The sequence below is a fragment of the Ictalurus furcatus genome, chromosome 8 (assembly GCF_023375685.1).
Source record: "Ictalurus furcatus strain D&B chromosome 8, Billie_1.0, whole genome shotgun sequence".
In the NCBI taxonomy this organism is placed as follows: domain Eukaryota; kingdom Metazoa; phylum Chordata; class Actinopteri; order Siluriformes; family Ictaluridae; genus Ictalurus; species Ictalurus furcatus.
Window position 1 is genome coordinate 39,106 of NC_071262.1, and position 18,395 is coordinate 57,500.

Sequence of the window (18,395 nt, forward strand, 5' to 3'; positions counted from 1 at the left end):
CTGTGCTACTGACAGTGCAAGAGATGTATATAGTGTCCACTTATATGTATATAGTGTCCACTTCATAGCAATGTGTCCCATGTCATATTTTTATGTTATTGTAAAGTTTAATGTCTGTAAGGACAATGAGAGTTCAGTGTTCAGTGAAATTCCTTGTATACTCTAGTGTCCTTGGCCAGTAAGGCAATATTTATTTGATAAAGCAAAAATAATAAAATCAACACAGTCAATATCAATATTATAAATTACCTCAAAATGACCAATAATAATCAATACATCAAAATTCACTGATAACACACTAATATTAACCACCTATAATGTCTAGTAAATAAGTAATATAAATTATTTAGGGAATTAATGTGTGTGTGTGTGTGTGTGTGTGTGTGTGTGTGTGTGTGTGTGTGCGCACGGACTTTCATTGCTCACCTTCCTGTCATTTGGTTGTGCATTCTCTCCATCTATATCACCCTGTGAGGAAACACAAACTGAGACATGAACCTTACACACACACACACACACACACACGTATGATTAACTAATCAAACTAAGGTTTGTCTCTTCCTTTTGTCTGTTTGTGTTTTTATATAAAAGTGCAAAATAGTGGGCGGAGTCAATGCCAATTAGTTGAATTGATCACCTGCAGTGTGATTTACTTCTTCAATTCAGGAACACAGACTGTAAATTAATACCACGGAATTTCAGAGAATTAATTTGTGTAAATCTGTTACTGACATTCAGAGACAAAATTATTTATTCATTTTATTTACACACACACGTGCGCGCGCACACAAGATATTTATCAGATTAAGTGTTTGTGCATCAGACTCACATCATGTAGTGGATATGCAGCCAGATATGCACCGCTGCCCAACAGACTCGTTATTCCTAATAAAAATCAGTCACACACATTCTTTACTCAGCCATTGCAGTAGTGAGGTAAACATTTTTAACACAGCATGTAACAGTAAAGCACTGTCTATGTCACAGTCTAACTGACGAGCAGATGCTCTCACCCATACTGAACTTCGACTTTGTGCATTTTGTCCTCTTCAAAACCTCAAACACCTGCAACAAAGCAGAACAAATTAACATTTAAAATTAAAAAATTTACATTCAAGGCTTTTACACATTTTCAAAATTCTATTTTTTTGTCCGTATCGGAAATGACATTTTCACGTTACAATAATTACGTATTTATTTTTGCTGAGTTTTACTAAAACAAGATGTTAATATGAGATGTTAATATAATAATCATATGACATAAATGGGACAGTTTGAAAAAAAAATTCTGTTAAACGTCTAAGTATAAAAATGTGATTAATATTGTGAACATGTTAAAAAACGCAGTGTTTTGTGGATATAAAACAATAATCAGTCTGTGAGGCGAGTACTCACTATTGAACTTCTGGTCTTGCTGTCGAAAAACGAATCCCTGTCCAACAAATCAAACCTGTAAAAAAGTTAAGTTACTTTTATTCTGCTTTTAAAAGTGGTCATACTATTAAATTAACTATTTTAAATTATTAAGCTATGTACAGTCCGGCCCATAAGTATTTGGACATTTTTTTAATACTTGGATGCAAATCCTCTGCAGGTAATGACTGCCTGAAGTCTGGAACCCATGGACCACCAAATGCTGAGGTTCCTCTCTTGAGATGCTGTACCAGGTCTTTACTGCCGCTGTCTTCAGTTTCTGCTGGTTTGGGTTCTTTCTGCCTTCAGTTTTGTCTTCAGTAAGTGAGAAGCAGCTCAATTGGGTTGAGGTCATCGGATATTTAAGAACATTTAATTTATTTTCTTTAAGAAGCTCTTGGGTTGCTTTCACAGCTTGTTTTGGATCGTTATCCATCTGTACTGTGAAGCTCCGTCCTGTCAGTTTTGCAGCATTTGACTGAATCTGAGCAGAAAGTATATACTCTATACACTTCAGACTTCATCCTGCTCCTTCTATCAGCAGTCACATCATCAATAAACACCAGTGACCCAGTTCCCCGGCAGCCGTACATCCCCACGCCATAACACTGCCTTTCTTTTTATATATAGATGCACGAGTGAACAATTGACTTACCGTCCAATAATATAGTTGGGCTGTAGGCCAGCAGACTCAAATAAAGGAGCCACGAGAGGTAAATCAAATGGTTCACAGTAGCTCAGTCAAATATGCTTATTTACCAAGTAGCAATGTGCTCGAGTTTTAAGTTGTCTGATCACAGGCCACAGATATTCGCAGGTCCTTTACTCGTAATCTATTTTCACGTGTTGGTTGTTTTCATTTATGATCCAGTCGAGGCTTATTTTAAAAATATTTTTCAGGATGTTGGAATGGGACTAAAAGGTTGCTAGCCCATGGTTCTCTTGCACACCTGAGTGGTGTGGTGGAGGCACGTGCTTAACACGACCTGGTCTGAAAGCATTGATTGACTCATAACAGATGGGGCTCCTTGCACAACTGCAAAAAACAAAACACTTGGTCAAGGTTATGGTGATCAGCCCCGAGCCCCTTCCTCCACCATGTTTGACAAATGATGTGGTATGATTTGCATCATGAGCCCTTCTCAATACTCTTCTCTTCCCATCATTCTGGTACAAGTTCATCTTGCATCAGATCTGGTCAGGCTTTTGTTTTTTTTTTTACATGTTTTCTAGCAAAGTCTAATCTGGCCTTTCTGTTCTTGAGAGTTACCAGAGGTTTGCATCTTAAGGTAAACCGTCTGTACTTACATTCATGAAGGTGTCTCTTGATTGTAGACTTTGACAATGATACTCCTACCTCCTCCAGAGTGTTCTTGACTTGGCTAGATGTTCTGTAGGAGGTTTTCTTCACCAAGGAAAGAATTCTGTGATCATCCCCTTTAATTGTCTTCCGTGGTCTTCCAGGTATTTTGGTGTTGCTGAGCTTGTCAGTGCGTTCCTTTCCTTCATTTTAAGAATGTACCAAATTGTTGATTTGCCACTCCTAATGTTTCTGCTCTCTCTCTCTGATAGGTTGGTTTTGTTTTTGAGCCTAATGATGATGGCCTCCTTCACTTACATCGACACTTCTTTGTATTGTATATTGAGAGTTCCAATGAACAGCTACCAAATGCCAATTCAACATTGGAATCAACTATAGACCTTTTATCTCCTTAATTTGTCATGAAATAATTATGAAACAGGCCACACCTGTCCATGAAACTGCTTATCGGTCGATTGTCCAATTACTTTTGAGCCTGTGAAAATGGAGGGACTCTGTAAAAATGGCTGTAATTTATAAATGCAATGTTTTTGTTAAAGCCCTTGAATTAAACTGAAAGTCTACACTTCAATCACACCCTGATTGCTTCATTTCAGATCCATTGTGGTGGTGTACATTACAAAAACTGTCACTGTTTAAATATTTATGGACCCCACTGTATGACAGAAACATGAGGAACTGTCTCTCAAATCGAATCTTTTTGAAACAGCAAACTGACAGAAAATGAGGAAATCTGACTCACAGGATTTTATCCTGTTCTGGTTAAGTGACGTGTGAAGATCGTTGCTCTGATAAAGCAGAGAGACATGTAATGGTGTGTTTAAGGTTTCACTCACAGGTGCTGTTTCTCTCTGGCGAACGGGTATGAGAGGTGCTTCACATTCTCTATCCGGTTCTCCTCCACGTTCGGGTGTAGAGGATCCGTCACTTTATAAATGAATGCATTGATTTTCTCCATGACGCTTCCACTGTGCTTCACCTCATACACCTTAAACACAGTTTACAACTTTACCTGCTCTGCATGGGTTTATTACTATCATATTACACAGATGAAATGAAAGGACAAAGGAGTAATAAAGTGATGACATCATTGTAAAAATGCAGGAGTGTTTCATTTTTAAAAATGACCTTTTTTGTTGGCATCTTGAGCTTCATGAACTCTGCTTCTCGACAAAGAACATGCCATGGAGCATGAATCTTCACAAAGCCCACGCCAGGGGTTTTAGTCTGAAATAGAACACAAAACCAACAATAAAACACTTCACTATAACAATCTTGCAAACTCAAACTCAGATGAATCTTTCTGATATTTGATTGTAATTTAGTTCATTTTAATGTGTACCTGGAAAAATTGTTAAAACACAACAGATATTGATTATTTTGTGAACTCTAATCTTTGCCGGTCACGGAGTCATTTCAGTCTGTTCAGAAAAAAATATTTCTTTTGGATTCAATCGGTTGCACTTTTGGTTCCCTGAAATTGTTCCCTAAATTCTACTGATTTATTTCCAAAACAACCGAAAATGGCTAATAATCATATTTACTATGTTAATTAGAACACGTTTGTTTATTTGTATGAAGCGTGAAGGAAAGGTTCAGCACAGTTCATTCACTCTGATTCATGACGGAATCAGTCAGAGTGTTGTCCATCAAGTGTACTTCTGGTTTGTAATGTCAGCAGAGACCAGTGTCAATCATATTAGAAGGAAGGACTAAAGCATTCATTATTAGCTTGGGTGTTCTTACACACACACACATTAAAATTTGCTTATCATTTTGTGTGTGATATACAAAGCAGTGTGATATTCACTGTTTCAGAGAATTAGACTTAATCACAGGGTAAAGACATAACCCTTTATTTTACAAACATTTATTTCCTCTTGGATTAAGTTTGTGTTCCTGCTGGTAGGAGAACTTGTGCAAACATCTGGAAAGAATGAATTACGTGATTTAACCTGAACGTCTGAGAGCACAGCTAAGTGCAGTGTGTGTGATGAGGAAAAATGTCGGAAAATCAGAATGTTTGAAAACGGCAGTAAAATTAAATCCCTCTGTGTTGGTGAAAATTACAACAAATCGACTCTGATAAGAAATGTTTTTATTCAGAATAAATATCACTCACTTCTGTGACTGAAACACAAAGCAGTTCAGTTTCAGCAAATTACTGGCATGTTAGAGCTTCTCTCTCTCTCTCTCTCTCTCTCTCTCTCTCAAACACACACACACACACACACACCGACCCCCACCCCCCCCACGGCCCCAGATCTGAGGCAATCAAAGCAGCATGAAGAACACACAAGGAACTCAATCCCAGCATGCCGAGTGACGCCGAGCCTTTACACCACTGATATACATAGCTAAAGTCCAAATGATCCCGCGAACAGCTGCTATCCTGCTAGTATCAGCACAGTAACTGACAGTGTGTGTGTGTGTGTGTGTGTGTGTGGCAACATGCACATGTATAGATATAATCTCACACACAAAACAATACACAAAGGGAGAACATGCAAACTCCCTGCACACAGGGCAGAGGCGTGTAGCTATAATATCATCAATAAAATAAAAATAATGTATAGGTTTATTTTCAAATTTTAGCTGAACACATTTCATATTTACAGTTGAGAGAATCTGAATTACAGAATTATAGAATGAACAGGCTTGGGGAGAGTACTGGTGTGGTGTGGTGTACTGGTGTACCAGTCCTGGTGTGCTGTAGTGTACTGGTGTGGTGTACTGGTGTGGTGGTGTAGTGTACTGGTGTGGTGTACTGGTGTGGTGGTGTGGTGTACTGGTGTGGTGGTGTAGTGTACTTGGTGTGGTGTACTGGTGTGGTGGTGTAGTGTACTTGTGTGGTGTACTGGTGTGGTGGTGTGGTGTACTGGTGTGGTGGTGTAGTGTACTTGTGTGGTGTACTGGTGTGGTGGTGTGGTGTACTGGTGTGGTGGTGTAGTGTACTGGTGTGGTGTACTGGTGTGGTGGTGTGGTGTACTGGTGTGGTGGTGTAGTGTACTTGTGTGGTGTACTGGTGTGGTGGTGTAGTGTACTTGTGTAGTGTACTGGTGTGGTGGTGTGGTGTACTGGTGTGGTGGTGTGGTGTACTGGTATGGTGGTGTAGTGTACTTGTGTGGTGTACTGGTGTGGTGGTGTGGTGTACTGGTGTGGTGGTGTGGTGTACTGGTGTGGTGGTGTAGTGTACTTGTGTGGTGTACTGGTGTGGTGGTGTAGTGTACTTGTGTAGTGTACTGGTGTGGTGGTGTAGTGTACTGGTGTGGTGTACTGGTGTGGTGGTGTGGTGTACTGGTGTGGTGGTGTGGTGTACTGGTGTGGTGGTGTGGTGTACTGGTGTGGTGGTGTGGTGTACTGGTGTGGTGTAGTGTACTTGTGTAGTGTACTGGTGTGGTGGTGTAGTGTACTGGTGTGGTGTACTGGTGTGGTGGTGTAGTGTACTTGTGTAGTGTACTGGTGTGGTGGTGTGGTGTACTGGTGTGGTGGTGTGGTGTACTGGTATGGTGGTGTAGTGTACTTGTGTGGTGTACTGGTGTGGTGGTGTGGTGTACTGGTGTGGTGGTGTGGTGTACTGGTGTGGTGGTGTAGTGTACTTGTGTGGTGTACTGGTGTGGTGGTGTAGTGTACTTGTGTAGTGTACTGGTGTGGTGGTGTAGTGTACTGGTGTGGTGTACTGGTGTGGTGGTGTGGTGTACTGGTGTGCTGGTGTGGTGTACTGGTGTGGTGTACTGGTGTGGTGGTGTGGTGTACTGGTGTGGTGTACTGGTGTGGTGGTGTAGTGTACTGGTGTGGTGTACTGGTGTGGTGTACACAGTTTTGGGGAGAAACGGAATACATGTGATGGTGTTATGTAATCAGGATAAAAACGCTGGTGACTGTAATCCATTACAATTACATGAAAAAACAAAGTACTCAGATTACAGGTAGATTTAGTAAAAAATGGGAATATTATCAGGATTACACTTTTATTCATTTAAAACCAAAGAAATGAATCTTTAGACAGAACACAATACAGACAGCTGTTTGATTATAGTTCTGGTTCTCTCTCTCCAGTCGTGACTCACGTGAACAACCTCCTGGTGCAGCGCTAATACATTTTGCACAACGTTAATTTGGTAGGAACACAAATTGTTCTCTGAAATGTTTTTGTTAGCATACGTCCTCTTTTACATGCCCTCTTTTCCCCTGGACACGCCCTCTTTTTCAGACCTTATATAAGTGTCTAAATTTGGGTTTAGTTTCATTATGATGTGTTTATGGTCTAATACTGCATCATGTGTGAGCATGTTTGCATTGCTTTAACCGCTCTCTGTAAGTCCCGCCTCCTCGCACACCGATCGGTCGATTATAAAAGACTTGCAGCAACTAGTGGCCAAATTCCTGCCTCTCAGCCGTTATCCTCCTCTCAGCAAGCACGTGAAGGTGAAGCGATGTGTTCAGGTGTTAAACTGTTACTCGACAATAGCAGCGAATGAAGCTGTCCCGAGTCGAAACAACGCCCATGACCATATAAGGTCATTTTTAATTTCATCTCATCACACTGCTTCGTATTACATGACTATTCAAATGTATAAATGATGCAGAAGGTTCACTCACGGCATCTAATATTTTATTCCATTAACATTCAAAAGAATGAAGGAAAAAATGTCAAACGTGGGCAGAGTGAAACATTTTATTTATGAATATTTATGTGATAGTGTGTCTTTTTCACTGTATTAAAGTCTACATTCATAGTAACATAGTAACACTGTTTTCAAGTAATTTATTGAACACCCCCCACCACCACCACCACCACCCCCCCCCACCACCCCCAAAAAAAAGGTGTCCTCTTTTTGGAAAAGCAGAATATGGTCACAATCCAAAAATAATCAGATTACATTACTTTCATATAGTGAGACTTGGATTATATTACTGATGAAACTTCCCAACCCTGAGAAGTAAAGAATCAAAGCTAGCTAACTTCATTCATAAATCTTAGTTTTTATCTCCTGCTGTGAAACTGAGCTGATATTTTCAGTAACTTGTTACATTACAGATATTTCTGAATTACTGCTTAGCCTTTTTACAGGAATAATGCTAAATATTTAAATTGGCGTATTTATTAAACTACTAATTATACATTCGTGTTCAGTGATGTCACATCCTGTCAGAGCTTCTTTTACATCACTGCTTGTAAGATGATCAGAATTAGTAAAAGTGGTCTAACTTCATCATTTCACCCAATAACAGTCTGAAATAAGACAAACGTATTGAAAGAAGTAAATGTGTAAATTAGGGGTGCCAGAACTTCTTGGTGCACTCGGGGCTCCATTTTGTTGGCAATACGTCACACAAACTTCTGGTCAAACCAGAAAATAAGTAGAGGTCAAAGGTCACGTGTATTTTTAGGTGGAGGTTTTTTTTTTTAGCTTAAAGTGTGAGATTCAAAACACATCTTTTTTACAGCCTTACTGCATGAGCTCAGCAACACTCGCGTACTCACTCGCGCACTCACTCGCGCACTCACTCGCGCACTCACTCGCGCACTCACTCACTCACTCGCGCACTCACTCACTCACTCGCGCACTCACTCACTCGCGCACTCACTCGCACTCACGTCTTCGTCCCTCTCCAGCTCAAGCCCCATTTCCCGCAGGTTGATCTCGAACTCCTCGCGCCGGAAGCGCTTGTCATCGTCATGGTGATCGGTGACGCCCGGTTCAGGGTCACGTGCCCGGCGCATGCTGCGCATGAGCGCATTGTCTGTGAGACGGGACGAGTGACGACGCGAGCTGCCTGGCTTTTTGATCTGGTAGGTGAGGACGTAATCCACGCGCCGCACTCCATCGTTGAAGTACTGACCGAAACGACAGCGCGAGCTTTCATCGGGAGTCAGAGAATTCAGCAGCTGCAGAGAGAGAACAGGCACAGACATCACTGTGTGTGTGTGTGTGTGTGTGTGTGTGTGTGTGTGTGTGAGAGAGAGAAACATGTTTCATTTCATTAGAATTATAACTTTATAATCATTATTTCCATCTGTTCCCAAACTCAGTGATGAGTTTGTTAATTAATCACATGACCACGTGATCCGATTTATGTTCGGTGACATGGTGCTGAAACTGAGAGGACAGAGTTGAGAGTTTTCTAATGATATATTCTGTGTTAAGGTTTTTACATTTTTCTTCACTCAGAATCTGAATAAATTCACATGGTGAAAAACATGGTGTAAGGAAATCAGTTTTCTTCTCACATCAGCCATTTAATTGGAAAATACAATGTATGTTTTATATAATAAATATTCAATATTTAAATCATAAAAACTTTCCTAAATTAAATGGGTTTAATAGTTGCAATAAATAATGAGTTGAACAGCGGAGTGAAGAGCAGCAGCACATCAGAGAACCTCCAGTCTAACCTGGTGCAGATAAGAGAACATTGTGTAGTGACAGGTTTTATTCCACTCTGTGTTTGGGTTCAGCTGCATGTTTCACACCACAGTCCAACGTTATGAACTGGAGAAACAGAACCAGTGAAAAGTGTATCAAACCACCTGACCTCACAGATCTGTTGTTATGCATACACATACACACACATACACACACCTGTGCTATATCTATATCTATCTATCTATAAAATAACATACAAATCCAATTAAAATCCTAAATACACAAACCATTCCTGAACACAGTGGAAGATCATGTGACTGTAAGGAGTTGGATCACAGCTGTGACATCACACACAGAAACTTTACAATGTAAAAAAAAAATCTAGGGTTAAGATTTCAAAATGTGTCCCTTCGTAACTTCTTTCTTCTTTAATCTCTGCTTCATGTACAAGAGTATCATGTGACCCTTGGCACTCAAAAGGTCGTAGCTTATCCGGTTAGTTCAGCTTAAAGATGAGTGATGCTGCTTGTGAGTCCTCCTCAGAACTTCTTAATTCATGAGTTTGAAGTAGTATATACACATGTAATATATACATACACGTGTGCAGAGAGAAATGTCCATTGTCCTTTCCTTAAACAACTACAACTAGAACTTTACAACTAGAACAAACGCAAAGAACCAAACTGACAATGGAAAAAGGAAGTGTACCAACACACTGATTTCCATCAACTGTCAGTACGTCGATTCACCCACTCTGATTTCCAATAGAAACTTTGCCTCCTGTCACTTTCAGTCACCAGCTTTTATATAAAGAATAACTTTTAGCCATTTTAAACAGTGCCACAGGCACTTCGTTTACCGTCTGGAAACAGGAAGCAGGAAATGAACTAGCAGGACATGGATAAGCATTTACATTTATGGCATTCCGTAGACACCCTTATCCAGAGCAACTTACAATTATCTCTTCTTTTTAATATACAACTGAGCGATTGAGGGTTAAGGGCCTTGCTCAAGGGCCCAGTAGTGGCAGTTTGGTGGTGCTGGGATTTAAACTCACGACCTTCAGATCAGTCCAACGTCCTAATCATTGACCTAACACTTCCCAATAAGCTTGTGCTTATTGTTATGAGATAGAGGGATTGTGGGATTGGGCAATCAAGAATCTCTCCAAGTCAAAGATAATGAAGGCTAATGTGAGAACGTCAGAGAAGTCCAACAACAAGGAGATAAATTTGGATAACGTTTGCAAATTTAACTCCAGTGTTAATCCATTACAAAGAGCGACAATCATGACAAATACCAAACACGATCATGCCACGTCTCAACCACTTTCACTGAAACATATTTCTCTTTAAAAGTGTAGAACAGTAAAACCCGAGTGCCTGCACACACAGTTCACACATTTCTTCACTAAAATTGTTGAATAAACTCAACTGTCAGTCAACTGTTCCTAAAACCTGCTTAAAACCCTGTTTAGCTTAAAACCCTGTTTAGCTTAAAGGTATGTTTATCTGCAGTGTAAATGCTACACAATGTGCTTGTCTTAAAGGAGGAATAAACAGCAGCTCTCCAGTCTGTTCTGCATGAGAGGAACGATATGCATGCGGCAACACAGGCAAAATGAATGGGTTTGATATTTATCAGATCCGTCTAAACCTCCTGGCTGAAACATAAACCAGCACCATCAGCGTCACACTCACTTGAAATTTGCCATGAAAAATCACATCCTTTAAGAAATGTCTTGTCTTGGCAGAGTTCCTCTGTTCCTCAGCCATTTTCACTTCATCTCCTGCTTTGAGATGCTCCATGTCCATGTGCTGCTATTAACCCAATGTCTATTAAGACACACATACACACACTTGATGTCATACAGCGAGTCTAAATTCTCTGCCTGCTACTTGAGAAGAGTGAGAGACGCCAGGAGCTAATATTAGAAAAAACTATAAAGCTTAATGTCCAGATCTTCAAAGCACTCTCTCATTACCGCTAACACACACAGTCCAGCAAACACGCACACACTCACAAATCAGTTTAAGCCCAAACACACGACCGGAACGAGTTCTTGAGATGTTTCTTTAGCATTTAGAGCAGCAGGTTAACAGAGAATGACAGGAAACACAGCCGAGTTTAAGCAGAACAGCGTGTTAATATCATCTGTCACTGTGAAAATACACATTCATTCATCCACAAAACCTTTCATTCTCCTTGTGTACACTCGAGACGTTCGTGTACTGTCACTTCAGCAAGATAAACACCTCTACAAAACACAATACACACTTATAACAGTGCAAATTATAATTGACGGATTACTTCATGTAGCCTTTCCCTGTTCCAAGGTTAGCTAAAACCAACAAAAAGACAATGAGTATAGACAAACACATGGATTTATTATTTTAACCTGGACGTATATAATCAATATATGTTATACCTGTATAAATGAAAATAAATACTGCTATATTCACATGTGATAATGGACTTGTGTGTAGACACTGATGTGACTTCTGCTAAAACATCCGTCTACGAGGGAAAGCTGGAAGCATCTGCATTTGATCTTTATCTCCACTTTTTAACCCTCCACATTTTCCTTCACCCTCCTTTCTGACTGCTGATGAATTGGTCACTTTCTTCCAAAATCTGACAATCCCCCCGCCTTCTATCTCCTTAACACATTTTTCATCTCTTTCTAGAGAAGAAAACCTGCAGATTATATTTTCCAGCAATCCCATCACCTGCCCTCTGGATCCCATCCCTTCCACAATGCTTCAAACAATCCTACAAGATCCCTGCTTTTTTTTCCTCTTCCCTCATAGACAACTCCATATCTCCAATCTTGTCATGTACTAACTGCCTTCAGCAAGAAGATCAACCGGAAGAAACCCACTTTAAATATATTACACATCAGTAACTACCAGGATCACTTCCCTCTTTTCTTTCTAAACCTGTTTAATGTACAGTATACAATCAGTTGTCTCTGTATGTTGCCCAGAACAACCTCCAATATCCTAACCAGTCTGTCCTGGCACACTCCACAGAAACTGCCCTTGTGGCATTACTGAGACGCTTCATTCTGCTGAGTCAGTTAAACAGTCATCGGTCTAGATCAGCAGTATTCAGCACGGTCACTTAAGACTTTCCTCACCATCCTCTTGGAATTTGTGTCACAGCATGGTGGTGGTTTGCTTCTTACCTGGAGGAACTGTCATATCAGGTGACAAAGAGTGGATCCACTAGTATGCCACAAGGCCCAGTGGCTCTTCTGTTGTTCCTCTATACCTGCGCTCTCAGTGAGGTCAAGGGTTTTCTTATATGGGTTTTTATACCACTGAGTATACTCAACTCATGCTCTCCTTTCCTGCCTAACTCATGTTTCTGCTTGGATTCCATCATGTTTGGCAGACACCTGATGAATGGCAGCTGAAACTGAGCGAGACTGAGATACCGTATAACCCCTGCAACTGATCCAGAATGCAGCTGCACCACAAGTTCTCCTACTCACCCCATAGCTGTGCTCCCTCCACTGACCTCCTGTACCTGCTGCATCAGATTTAAAACACTGATGCTCACCTTCAAAACTAAAAATAAACCAATACCTACCTTAAAGCACTTCTCACACCCCACACTGCACCACACTCATTTCCAGCATCTAATACTGCTCGTCTAGACCCACCATCTCTCAAGGTACAAGGAAGACCTGCATCAAGACTCTTCTCTGTCCTACACCCAATCGGTGAATGAATTTCCTAAAGCCAGATAACAGGCGAGACGCTGTCTGTCTTCAAACCAACACAGAAAACGCTTCTCTTCACTAAACACTTAACCAAGCAATAAAAAAAATTTAAAACCCTAAAAAAAATTTGAAACCCTAAATTCTTATTGTACCAAAGTGTCTTCAACAGGGTTTTAGATTGACAGTGTTCTTAGGCTTCGTGCTAAACTGCCTGAGTTAACAATAAAGGGTGAAATGTAGACCACATAGTGCTCACAAAGAAGTGAAACTGTGTGAGCTTCATTGTAAAAGAAAATCAAACCTGCTGTGAAGGTTACATTAAATATTGAACAATATTCACTGTACCCAGAAAATGGAATCCAACTTGCTGTGAGATGAATAACGGACACGAGTGACTTTAATAAAGTGCTTCTATAAAACTCATCTCTGATTATGTAACATGCCACACATCCGGGGATGAGATATTTTTAGGGAAAGGACTTGAAAACACACAGCGAGAAAACAAAACCAGACATGGCCTTGTGCACAGTGGGTTCTCCCAGTGGGAACGGAGTGTCATTCCATCCCTAACAGGAAGACAGAGCAAAGTTCACTTCTCCTAGGGAACATAAGGATGTGGTGAAATGAGACACCCCCCCCCCCCCTCCTTATTGTGATGGGCCAAGACGCGACTCATGCTTTTAAATACACTAAATGTTTACACAAAGTTCTGTCTGATGTTCAGAAAACTGAATTTCAAATCTAAATTCATAAACTGATTTCTGTTTATCTGTCTGCAGTTTTTCTGGCTTTTCTGACACTTTCTCACAATCTAACTGGGTTGTGGACACATCTGGAGTTTATTGTCTTTATTTATTTAACATTTCTTATTAAACTAACAAAAATCTAATTACAGATTCATTTGTTTAAAATGAGTTTAGATATATTATGTTATAATTTTATATGTTATAAGCTTAAGTAAAAATTAGAGATGCACCGATACTAAATTTCTCAGCCGATACCGATAAGCGATTATTTAGAGTGATATCGGCAGATACTGATAACCGATACCGATAGATCTGCCTTTTATACCTTCTTTTAAATGAATTATAATTAATTCCACAATTCTGAAAGAAACGCAAATAAAAACTTTATTCTCTCCATTTCAGCAAGTGTTTCACAATAACTGGTCTCATTCACAGAACACACATTACTCTAATTATCATTAACACATGAACTAAATTCTGAAGATTAAAGTAAGATTATTAACTTATTGAATGTTATTAATTCATATTAACATCGACTGAATTGTAAAAAAACCTCCTGTTAGTCTCACATTCACTCTCCACAAACACAAGCATTTCTACATCACGGGCATCAAACTGGTCATATATAATATCAACTTTTATATATTTTAACATTAACTGGATATGAAATACACTACTCTACAAATATTTTTCTGTACAATATATACTTTTTTCAACTCCTCTTCATTTAAATCTTTCACCAGTGTACTGGCCCTTTAATTCAGCACAAGCAGCGTGAGCAGCTCGCTATTAGCGGGGGGGGGGGGGGGGGGGGGGGTCGAGGGGGCGGTTCTGGGGGATTAGACTCTACACCGAAACTCCCACTTCACCTCTGCTCACTTCCGTTGTAAAATTTTAGCAATCTTTTGACTGACAGGATATAATCGGCCCTGATCATCGGATGTTTTTAAACTATCAGCCGATAGCTGATGGCATGAAAAACAGCCTTTATCGGCCAATACATCGGTGCATCTATAGTAAAAATACATTAGATTAGAATTGTAATTTTAGTGTGGAAATGTAATATTAGTGAAAAAGTGTCAAATAGAGTAGAAGTGTAAAATTCAAGCAGAGGTATAACACAGAACCCCCATCAAAGCCGAGCTCCCACCCAGCGACTTCACGCTCACACGCTCCACCAGCGATGTGTGCTCCATCCTGAGCAGAGTGAATGCATACAAAGTTGGTGCAGTTGGCATTCGTCTTCATGGACAATTTCAACCTGTCCCTAGCCCTAGCAATGGTCCCCATCTACTTCAAAAGAATGTACCATTGAACCAGTATTGAAACATGCTACTGACTTGACCTTCAACAACTTGTGTCCTGTCCCCTTATCAAGAAGGCACATCAGCATCTCTACTTCTTGAGGAGATTGAGGAAAGTTCATAAATCTACCGAGATACTAGTGAACAATCACTGAACTATCAAGCGCATACGGACAAACTGCATCTCAGTGTGGTACAACAGCTGCTCCTTCTCTGAGTGGAAGACACAATGCTTGTGCATTGGCTCTGATCAATTTTCCCTCTTACTCAGCTTCAAAATGGCTTGTTTTTCTCCCATAGACAGCTCCTTGGTCTTTATCTTGGTTTATCATTTTTAACAACAAATGGAGTCTTCACAGGCAAACCCCAGGGCTCAAACCAAGAGTAGACATTCTGCGCTATTGTTTAAACAATCAACCTAACAGGGCACACCTGGTCAACGGGAAACACCTGTCAGTCATATGATCCAATGTTTTTGATCACTTCAAAAATGGATGGGTTCAAACTAAAGGTGCCATGTTCTAAATGATTAAAAACACATCTAGATGTAAATATCAGGAAATCTGACTTTCTGATCTATGTCTCATCTCCATATTTTGACCTCAAACCCAAATGTCTTCAGTGTGTAGCAAAAACAATATAACTGGCCTTAACATTCCAATACTTTTTGAGGGGTCTGCATTTTACTGTACTGTACTGTACAGTCTTGGATTAAATTAATCAATGTCTCTGGACCCATGTCTACTCTTATATCATGCCATTGCACTGTTTGTGACTTGGCACTTTACAGCCTCATTTGTCCTCCTCTTGCAGTACACTACTTCGCTAGTTGCACTTCTGTTTAGATGCTAATTGCATTTAGAAGGTTTTTTACTTGTAGTCTGCACAATGACAAAGTTGAATCTAATCTAATCTAATAGAGTAGAATTGTGATATTAGATTAGAGTTTATAAAATTAGAATGGAATTGTAATGTTACAGTAGAAGAGTAATATTTGTGTATCAGTGTAAAATTAGAGTAGAATTGTGACTCACAGTGGCGTCCTGCTGCACGTATCCGATGTCCTCAATGCCTTTGATATTGATAACATCAACATGCGTGTCTTTGCTGGGGACGGTGGAGTATCGTTCTGTCTTCATCATGAGAGCCTGAGTGCTTCACCTGCACATTAACACACACAAACGCTACACTTTTACACAACTTTACAGTAACACACCTTTAAATGCCTTTATTGGTATACACCTTTACAGTTACAAACCTTTAAGATTACACACCTTTATACATCTTTATAGTTACACACCCTTCACCCTTCATCTTTATAGTCACACACATCTTTATAGTTACACACCCTACACCACATCTTTACACTTACATGCCTTTAACATTTCACATCTTTACAGCTATATACCTTTGCACCTTTACCGTTAGACCTTATACCTTTATAGTTAAACACCTTTAGAGTTAGAAACCTCTATTGTTGCACACCTTTATCATTACACACATTTACACATCTTTACACTTACACACCTTCATTGTTACACACCTTTACTGTTGCACACCTTGTTTTAATCTCCCGATAGATATTTATTTAATCCTTATTGCCGATAAGCAGGCTAGGCTAGTTAGTTAGCAGATACTAGCTAGGACTGGGGGGAGTGTAGCTACAGTGTATGGTGAGTGATATTCTATTATTTATTTATTTATTTATTTAAGTGGAGTGTGTAAGCAGTGTTAGAGAAAGATTTTATCATTATTTTATCTGATCCTAAAAACTGTGTAATAAGATCAGCAGTGAGCAGAAAACAACTAGAACATTTGGCATCATGTTAAAGAATATGCCATAACATGTCTATCAAGGTAGGGGATTGTGTAATATCAAGCAAACCTACTGTTAATGATCTTGGATGTGTCCGACAATGATTTAAGTGGTGCTAGTATGGCTATGAAAACTTTAGGTTAATGTTAGAACAAAATTTCTTGCTATATATGTTAGTTTTCTGGATAAACAAAATTTAAAGTTACTTGCATCATGTTTAGTGCAATATCATTTGAGTACGCGTGCATTTCATGGACGTCTGATCTGTCTCGTGTACAGTTACATTAATCTCAAAATAAATTGATGTGGTTGGTTTTAGGTTTTAGTAAACCTAAGGTTTAAGGTTTTAGGTTTTAGTAGTTTTACACATGTTGATGTCCCATTTTAGACATCTTGATTGGTTACCTATAGAAAGCAGAGTAGCATATTTTAAACTAAAAATGGTACACAAGATAATTAATACTTATTTTAATACATATTTCTCTAGGGTAAGTGAGAGACATTTTTATAATACTAGACAAAATGTCATGGATATTACATTATATTGTTTTAAAACCATGTATGGCTGTAGGTCTTTCAAATACTCAGGGGCTCAAATGTGGAACAAGTTGCCTCTGGATATTAAAAGTATTTCAAATATGGTTGGTTTTAGTTCAAAAGTCAGAAGTTGGTTATTAGACAGGTTGTTTTAGTGATGAATTTGTATTGTGTATTGTCTGGAGGTTAAATTGTGATTGTAAATTTAGCAAATGTGGAAACTTATTGTAGCTTTGTATTTTAGTAAGCAATGCCAAAGTAACCCGTCACTAGGAGTGAAGTTTGTTCTTTACAAGATATCCTTGACAAATGAGTGTATTTCACTATTTTTTTTGTCTAACAAATCAAATAAAATCAAATGCCATGAGGTGGGGCGGGGCTGAGCAGGGGTTTGGGGCGGGGCTGACTAGCCCCAGTGCTGATGTGCTGCAGGTGAAAAGTCGTGCAGTGTGAGAACCTCATCTAAGCTGCTACATACCACCAGTGCTAAATGCAGTGTGTGAAGGTTCTACGGTTCTGTCTGGACTATCAGCACACGCAAGTCTGTTACACACACAGCAGCATTTTTACACTCTGACAGATGTTAGTTAAATATAGGACTTTTGTTGGTATGGGAGTAAAGCATGATGCATATCTGAGTCCTGCAGTGAGACATGTCGTTCATCACAGCAGATAGAATCAGCATTAGCAAATAAACACCACCTGCTAAAATTAGAGTATCAGATCCACAGAACACACTTCTGCACTTCACACACTTACTCCAGCTGATACCTCATTACTGATCTCTCTCACTCTCGCTCTCTCTCTCTCTCTCTCTCTCTCACACACACACACACACTCACACACACAGAGAGAGAATATGCCCTTTCATTTCTGAACATGTAACAACCACAATAATAATAGTAATAATAAATTATTATTATTATTATTATTATTAGTATTATAGTAATAAGCATTTACACAATTACATTTAACTGTAATTATTCATGAAGAAATACGGTCATGAATAATTTATTCCTGGTAATAGTATTGTTTATGTCTCTGTCTTTACTCATAAATGCAAACCATTGAAAAGTTCATTTGAAAGAATTTGCACTTTTGAAATAATTTCCTTCCTTGTTTCTGTGTCTAATAATAAACACTCAATGCATCACCAAATA

At 39.4% G+C, this 18,395-nt stretch overlaps 1 protein-coding gene across 2 annotated transcripts in view; it reads right to left on the reverse strand.

Moving 5' to 3' along the window:
• Positions 1 to 16,745, reverse strand: part of LOC128611136 (anoctamin-1) — a 41,473-nt gene extending 24,728 nt beyond the window's left edge. The window contains exons 1-9 of one of the 2 annotated variants that reach the window (XM_053630434.1): positions 16,426 to 16,745; positions 15,917 to 16,043; positions 8,337 to 8,627; positions 3,863 to 3,961; positions 3,571 to 3,722; positions 1,396 to 1,450; positions 1,014 to 1,065; positions 830 to 885; positions 427 to 468 (exon numbers count right to left, since the gene is read on the reverse strand). In XM_053630434.1, the coding sequence (XP_053486409.1) occupies positions 427 to 468; positions 830 to 885; positions 1,014 to 1,065; positions 1,396 to 1,450; positions 3,571 to 3,722; positions 3,863 to 3,961; positions 8,337 to 8,627; positions 15,917 to 16,024 (855 nt within the window). In that variant the 5' untranslated portion in view covers positions 16,025 to 16,043; positions 16,426 to 16,745. Of the gene's footprint in view, positions 1 to 426; positions 469 to 829; positions 886 to 1,013; positions 1,066 to 1,395; positions 1,451 to 3,570; positions 3,723 to 3,862; positions 3,962 to 8,336; positions 8,628 to 10,805; positions 12,023 to 15,916; positions 16,044 to 16,425 lie in introns of those variants that run through there. The other variant, XM_053630433.1, reaches the window with a different exon arrangement.
• Between the last annotated feature and the right edge of the window lie 1,650 nt (positions 16,746 to 18,395).